The following is an 8,848-nucleotide window of genomic DNA, read 5'->3' as shown; positions in this document are numbered from 1 at the left end:
GAGAGTCCTCTGGTGGAATAAATAAAATGATAAATAAAATTTATAAAATTTTAAAAGAAAAATACTTTAAAATATTTTATATTTTTTTTAATGAAATAAAAAAAATATCTATATTTTAAGTTTATGAATAACAAAATGAAAACAAAAATCAAAACAAATTTATTGCATAATGTATATATTTAATAAAATTTACATAACTTTTTAATGTGTCATATACATCTGTACAAGTACATTATCAGTATTTTCTATTCTAAATGACATTTATTCTTTATTTTATATTTTAAACTGCACAATAAAATCAATGTTCAATGACCAAATTATATAATCAATATTAATCAATTATTATGATTTTTAAAAATAAATGCACATACAATTTAAATTATAGTTCAGAACAAGAAAATTATTTCTAATTTATTAATTAAGTAACTTCAATATTACTGATTTGCATATGCATCATTGCTAAATGGTTTGCTTTATTTTTGTTTTATTAAGAGTAACATTTAATTTCAACTAATTTAAAAATTTCAATCATCTGATTAAAAGTAAAATCTAGAAAACTAAATTGTTATCGATCCTTTAAACTGATATTGTTAAACATTTATTAATTTTTGTGACTCATATTAAAATTTAAAATGAATATTTATAAACAGACTATTAAAAGAATCACCCTACCTTTTAATCTGTTTTATCAATTGAATTATAACTTTGTAACTCACTGTCATAAATATCTCAATTTAAAAATATATAAAAGATATATTACACAAAGAAATCTAAGATAATGTAATTGATGGCATTACTAAGTTTTATTTTGCTACATAAAACTTTTTGAATTTCGATATTCTACTGAAAAGTTGGCATAGATATTTAGGATATTTTCAACTGTGGATTTATGGGGGGAAAAATTATGGTTACATTTTATGTAGCCCTTTTGAATGAATTATTTGTAATATGTTTTTAAAATAATAAAGCCAACCATTGCCATATGCCATTAGGCTATATAATGGCTGTATTAATAATAAATTACCAAAAAATTTTACCCTAGAGGGAGGCATTAGGTGCCATCTCGTAATAATGTGGTTGGCCTTTATTATTATAATGTATCAGGCTTTTATAGAGTTGTTTGTCTAATATGTTTTTATAATTACAAATCTAAGTTTTGATAATAAATAAAGCATATGTTGTCATAGCTATATGATTTTCTGTAGAGTACAATTAAACATACAAAAATTGTTCTGAATAAATTACTTTCTACAACCACAAACATATATAGGAAAGAATTACCATATATTTCCACAGATAAGACAAGGTATGAATTTTTGTCACAGTTTTATAGTTTTACCATATATCTGTCCTATAAGACAACCCCTCAAACTATCAATGGCCTATGAATTTAGTTTAGATCAGCAATCATCATCTGGATAATAATACTGTATAGCATATATGGAATTATGTCCTATTTGTAATTTTTTGAATGAACAAATTTTATTTTCTTGCATCTGGCAGCACTGCCTTGTGATTGTTGCAAACATTCATACTCATTTGGGCATTCGGTAATGACCAACTATTCACAAAAACATCGTATGGGCTATTCTATTTTGCGGACATACCCTACTCTGTACTAATAAATAATTACAGTTTGTCCGTTTTTTTTTTTTTTTTTAATGATGGTTTTAATTTATATAAATTTCAATCTAATTTTTTTGTATCTGTCCTATAAGACAACCCTGGATTTTGAGAGCCTTTTTTATGATTCAACTATTGTCTTATCTATGGAAATATACACTAATTCACACATCACTGGCTGAGAAACATTTTGTTCTAATTTCATTTTGCATACTTTAAGATTAATACCTTAAAATATGCAAAATAAAGTTAGAACAAAACGTTTCTCAGTTGCACAAATATGTTAATAGAACACATCAAAATTTTATAATCATTCTAATTGATATAAGATTAGTTTTACAAATAGACTTTTTGAAAAATTATTCAATATTATAATGAATAAAATTTCTTACTTGATATGTCTGTTTGATAATTTGTTTTATCAAAACTTTGTTCATCCTATAATTAAGAAAAATATATTTTATTTATGTAATATACTTAATAAATATAAACACTAGAAAAAATTAAATTTTTCTTTAAATTTGCTTCATAATTAAATATTTAAATAATTTCAAGATTACTACCTCATCATTTTCCTCCTCCTCCTCTTCAAAATCTGTATCCCAATAATCAAAATAATTCTCATCTAGCAAAGTAGAAATAAATAATTTTTATGTATCTAACATTTATATTACTTATTAATATAAACAATATCCTTAACTAAAATGTTCAACATTAAATAATCAGCATAGCAATTTAAATTCTGTTGCATTTATTAGGTTGTAAAGGTAAAATTTAGACAATTTGAAAAAGAAACTTTATTGACAATTAACTCAATAATGATTACAGTTCAGTCTTTCAGGTAATCATCATCATCAATTACATCTTTCCACCTTTGCTGCAAACTTTCAATCCCATAAGCTTAGAATGATAGGTTTTTCTTTGAAGTGTCATTCTCAGATGGATATTGTCACTGATCTGTATATTGGATATATGGTTCTGCAAGGCATGAAATAGATCATGGATGGGCAACCGACAATCTTTTTCTATGTAAAGGCCACATTTAAAAGTTTTAAACCAATGTGGGCTGCACACATGAAAAAAAATGGGGGTAAATCACATTTATTCATTCATGTATGATTATAAATTAACATACATATACTTAATTTGACTTCTGTCACTGATGTGAACATAATATATCTGAAATATCTGAATATTAGTCACTGCTAGTTTTAAATTAATTTTGATGGAGTCTGTTAGCCAATTTCTTGTTTTACTTTTTACTAAATTTTTACTAAGTTGTAGAAAATAATGAAAGAATTTCTGCTGCATACTTCCTTAAGTTTCGAAATGAATATATTTATTAATATTTTGTGCAATGTGTGTGGCATGTAGCCCAGGGCCACAGGTTGACTACCCCTGAATTAGATGATGGTCAGCTGGCACAAAGTCTGGGCTGTAAGGTGGATGAGTGTAGATGAGGCAGAATCTCCCAGCCAAAACTGACCAGCTTCTCTAAGGTTATTTTTGCTCTATGTGCTGGCATATTGTCATAGTGGTATCAGACTGTCAATTTTTGGAGCATATGGGAACACCCAAGTTGTGCTCAAGTTAACACAACACTCAAGTGTAACAAGTTAAACTTCTCTGATGTTCAATTGTCAATCATCATCTTATTAGTTGCAGATCTTCATCAGTGGTGGAATCCTACTTGGAAGGGATTCATCTTGAAGAAAGAAATCTCCATTCTTGAACCAATTATAGCAGGTTTGCCTGCTGACTGTGTTCTTGTCAAATGTCTTGCAGATGAGATCGTGAGCCTTTGTTGCACTGTGGTCACTTTTGAAGTGATAGAACAACAGCATGCAAATATATTCTTTTGAAAGTTTCATATTGTCAGATATTACTGATGCATCAATTTCCAATCATTTTATCTATTTCATCACATATTTTACTATATGTGATGAAATTCCTTCAGTTAATCTACTCATATATCCATATCAAACATTCTAGAACATTTCTCCAGTAGTTTCTAGGAAAACCAAAATGTCTGAATTTCACCTTTACAACCTGATACAAATATATTGTCAAAAAAAAATTTTTCTTTTATTTGAAAATTTAAATACAAATTTCTTTCAAGTTTCCAATGTTTTTTTTATTTATGTTATACAGTAGAGCATTGATTATCTGAAACAATTCGGGACTGGGATTGTTCGGATAAGTGATTTTTCAGATAACTGATCATTTACAAAAAATATATTAAACACAAAACTGTACTGTATATATTTTGTATCATACGTCTTACAAATACATATCTTATATAAAGTAGTATATTAAAGTAGGCCTACAGTTTAGGTTGGCAGGAAGGGAAAGACTGCTGCAGCACCTCAGCACTAGCGAGAAATTTGAATTTGCTGACTGAAACACTTTCAGTTAACCAATGTTTTGGTTGATTGGTATTCAGATAATCTATGTTCTACTGTATATATACTGCATTGTGGAAAATAATATTCCAATAAATAAAATACTTTCTTACTGGAACTACACTATAAATAAAAATCAAAACTTTTAAACAATCCAGCAAATCATTTTTTAATATCTTAAAAACGCTTTCAAACGCTTTAAGTGATCATCCTCAGTTATCATTTTGAATCGAACGAAGAATTCGAAATTATGTGAAACAAAATTCAAAAAGCGGTTACATAAATGTATGTTAACATTTACCAAGTTTAAATAATTGCAAAAATTATACAAGTTAATTAAATTGAAACAAAGAAATAAAATAAAATATATACATTCAGTAAAAATTATCTTAATTATTCTTCCCGCTTACATAAACCACATCAACTCATCATAGAAGGATTTCCATGCCAATGACAATCCGACAGCATCCCTATGATTAATACAGTTTGTGTGCAACTGCACCTTGTGAATTTCTAGTTTTTCCAGATGTTTTATGGCCTGCCTGGATCTTGTAGCTTTAATGACGCCCGATCCCAAAAGACCTCGATATTCCGCTGCTTGGCAAAGACAGCAAGCACCGTAAAGTCTACGTTTTTATTTACCGAGTGCTTATGTTCAGCAATTCTTTTCTTTAAGTTTCTCATGGTTGTTCCTATGTATACCAAATTAGAATTAAATCTATGGTCTTTTAACGGTATTGAGTATACCCCTGCCATTGTGTTGCGTTCGTAACTGCCTTTATCGTTCCTTAAGAGCCTGTATACGGTGGGATTACGCTTGTAAATTATCTGTATGTTCTTATTTCTGGTAATTTTCTTAACCATTCCTTTGAGGAACGGTATGTAATTAAGCACGATTCTTTCTTTACGCTGATTCCCTCCCTGAGAGGGGTGGCACTTCCGACAATTCGCAATGAGAGCATCTATTCTTTCTCTACAATGTCCCTGCTGTATCGCTACGTTTCGTATATAATCCAATTCTTTGTAAGTGTCGTAGATGCTGGTGCAATGCGTGTGTGCCCTCATCATCCATGAACGAAAAACGGCGATTTTTATATACTCAGGGTCTGCGGAGTTCCTAGGAATGATGATAGGAAGATAAGTGGGTTTCCGGTATATGTCTGTTCTGATTTCCCCTTCTTTGCAAGTTATAGATAAATCCAAAAAATTAACATTGTTTCCACTTTCCTGCTCTAGCGCCAGGGTTAATCCATATGGGTTGTCATTGATCAGATCTAAAAATTGGTTAACTCTGCAATTATCCTTCCATAAAATAAAGATATCATCTACATATCTTGCGTAAGTCAATATGTCTTCCTGGAACGAGGGGATTATATCGTTTTCGAGTTTACGCAACACTAATTTGCTGGATTGTTTAAAGGTTTTGATTTTTATTTAAATAATATTTCTCATTAAAGAAATAAACTACTTTTAATTTTTATTGAATTATTTTATAAATTAATTTAAAAAGCTACCAATTTATAAAGTCTTATCCAAAGAACTTTTTTTTTTATTTAACATGTATTATAGTATAAAATTAATGTATTTCTAAAAGTTATCAATATTCATAATATTATTAACATACATCAATGATCTAGAGCAAAGTTCTTCAACCTACAGCCTGTAAAGCTTTTTTTCGTTTTATCAACAACATTTTGAACTAGTTCAAATCAAAAACTTTTTAAAAGTCCATCAGAATTAACAGACCATACAACATACGAATTTTATAAAAACCCATTTAAATAAAGGAGTTTGTAAAATTTTTACAAATCTCTAAAAAAAAAGATAATTGTTCTGTGCAAACTTAAGACTTAAACATATTTTCTATTTTTGCTTCTATATATGTTTCCAACTAAATGTTTTGAAAATGAAACATAAAATTAAAATATATGTTGGACAGTAATGTTTAATATCTAAATGAGATTTTTATATTGGATGCACTTAATTTATCCCTGATTTGTTGACATTCTTTTGAAAAAGCAGTTGCAATTTTACATTGATTTATGGTCATTGTTATTCAGAAATAAAAACAATCTTAATCTAATATTTGATTACATCTCAGACTTGTCTTTAACTGTTCAAATGGGTCTTCTCAGAAAATGGATTGAGAACCCTGATCTAGAGAGAAAAATTTAATGCCAGAATAAACTTCATATCAGAATAATTCAAAGGATTTGAATAATACCAACAATTGTAAATGAAGTTATTGCAGTTACTTAGGGTTTGGTAAATGACATTGCCAAAAGTTTTTTAAACATGTGTAGTAATTTATTTAGAATTATTTACTATGAATTAAGTCTATAGTTAAATATAAGTCCTTGTTCTATGCCAGGATTAGTATTCTGAGATTCTGGTATTAAAACAATAATAATAAAATGTATCTTACTGATATATTATAATTTGTATCTCATTAAAACAAAATGACACACTTTTCAGTATAAAAAACAATTGAAATGACAATATTGAACATGATAATGAGCTATTTTCAGCTGCTTAACTGGAAAAAATGGTTGTATGACTAATTCAGACAGCAAGTCTATTTCATAATATTTAGAAATTTGTAATTCACAGGAAGGTTTACCTAAAAGAATTTAACTTTTTTATTCTTGGAATGTACCACATTGAAAGACAAATTATAATGTGTCTTTTATTTACAATGATTCAACATATTCTAGAAAACAAGTTTCTATTAGACCTAAATGTAAATTGCCAAACACAGTAAATAATCATAAATGCCACTATATCATATAATAATTAAAATATTTTTTGAACTTTCTAAACAACATACAAGGCTTGGAAATAGTATATATTTTTTTAATTAAATAGAAGATCCTTTTATGAATAAAATTAAATCAATTAAACAAAAATTACATCCTATAAATTTGGATATAAAATAAACAATTAAAAGCGAAAGTTTATAAAATGACATGCTTATGAAGTGAATATAAATTCAGCTTATACTATTTGCATTAACTGAAAAGTCTGAAGATAGTTGCTTTAAAAAAGCAACTATCTTCCGACTTTTCAACAACTAATAAATTTAATATGTAAATTTGACTTTGAAATGCCATTAATAGGACTTGAACAACTTTTTTCTTCTTTTAAATTACTGGATAACTTGTCTAGATTTGTCTGACTGTCATGTTCAGAAGTATTGAGATAAAGTTCATTTGCATCACTATGTCTGGAAACAATTTATTTAAATAATGATAATATCAATCTTAATACTGAATAATCATCACCACATATTTGTGATGTTTTATGCTGTATTGCTTTCTCTTGAATTGCAAAACTTTATTCAATAAAATATTTTAAATTTCTATAATGTGACATTATTGCCAAGAAAACTTCTGAAGTTTAGAATCAACAGGACACTTAACTGGTATGCTATTCATTTTCATTCATGTTGTCAGTGACCACACCTCTCAGCATTTTATTTTGTAGATTACAGAAAAAAAAAATTATAAAAGTTATTGTAAACATTATTCAAAATTATTTTTCTAGAACAATCTAAAAAAGCCTCAAGCACTTATTCTTTCAAAAATTATATGTATTTTCAAACACTTTAAATTTACTGGTGTCCTTAAATTAAGAAAAAAACAAATTTCAATATCAGCAGCATTATTTCATATTTTATATGAAGCTGTGTTATATTGATTAACTCTCAAAAAATGAAATGGCAATAGGTTCTCATAATCAGAAAGAGAAGACAAGATAAAATAATAATTCATATAGTTAAAAAAAACTTTTAAATTTAAAGATAATAGGAAATTATATTGCTATGTCTAATTTAATTATTAAAATTCAGGAAGCTCAATCATATTAAATTGGCATCAAAACTAATAAAAAAAAACTTTAAAAATTTGTATAAAGTGATAAATCATACAAACATCTTTTTACATAATGGCATTTTAATGCTACAAAAATAAATTTTTTAATATAATTTATATAAGAAAAAATTTAAAAATTAGAATATGAATTCAGAATTCTTGAAACAAGTAAAATTGTATTCATTAATAAAATTAAAATTTTATCAAATATGTCTGAATTTTACAATAATAATAAAATTAATAAATGCACATACATTATCTGCTACGTGTATATATAATTTGATTGGATATACTATGAATCTATCCTAAATACCGAAGAAATTAGAATGTCAAATATTGATGCTATGCCAAGTTTGAATATGAACTTTATCAACTATATCTGTTATGTTAACGATTTTTGTATCTTCAAAAGGTAAATACTCCATTAGATAATTATGTTTATTTGTATGTATAATAGTATATGTTGATTGCCATCAAAATTACAATTAATGTAACAAAACAATGATTAGTATGCTTCAACAAACAATAAATAAATGCTCAAAACTTTTTAGATTATTTTGAAGTTTTTGAATTAAAATATTTCATAACATTATTAATTAAATAAGTTTTACCTTGGACATCATCTACAGTAGGCTGTTCCTTTTTGATGGAACCTTTTATATTTCCAACCAATCTAAATAAAATTAAAATTATATTAATTTCAAAATAGTGTTCAAAAATGTTTTAAATAATTAATTTAAAATTTTATAATAAAAATAAAATGTATAATACAGTTGTCCCTCGATAATCCGACAGGTATGGGACCAAAGGTGTGTCAGATTACCAAAAGTGTCCGGATTACCGAAAATAATTACATATTTCGCATTGTTTTGCTAGCAGTAACTTACAATATTCTCTACTCCAACTGTTCGAACAGAACTGCTCACATAAAACACACGAAATGTGTGTCATCGA

The 8,848-nt window shown here is 27.1% G+C and overlaps 1 protein-coding gene across 1 annotated transcript in view; it reads right to left on the bottom strand.

Annotated features, from left to right (window-relative positions):
* The window catches only part of LOC111622096, a 67,480-nt gene that overhangs the window by 5,936 nt on the left and 52,696 nt on the right, over positions 1 to 8,848 (bottom strand). The window contains exons 6-8 of the mRNA XM_023364414.1: positions 8,506 to 8,567; positions 2,187 to 2,248; positions 2,016 to 2,061 (exon numbers count right to left, since the gene is read on the bottom strand). Coding sequence (XP_023220182.1) covers positions 2,016 to 2,061; positions 2,187 to 2,248; positions 8,506 to 8,567 — 170 coding nt within the window. The remainder of the gene's footprint in view (positions 1 to 2,015; positions 2,062 to 2,186; positions 2,249 to 8,505; positions 8,568 to 8,848) is intronic.

This window comes from Centruroides sculpturatus, unplaced genomic scaffold (assembly GCF_000671375.1).
Source record: "Centruroides sculpturatus isolate CEXI.00-Female unplaced genomic scaffold, Cexi_2.0 scaffold11, whole genome shotgun sequence".
Lineage (NCBI taxonomy): Eukaryota > Metazoa > Arthropoda > Arachnida > Scorpiones > Buthidae > Centruroides > Centruroides sculpturatus.
Note: the sequence above shows the minus strand (reverse complement) of the source record. Positions and strands in the feature narration are given on the sequence as shown.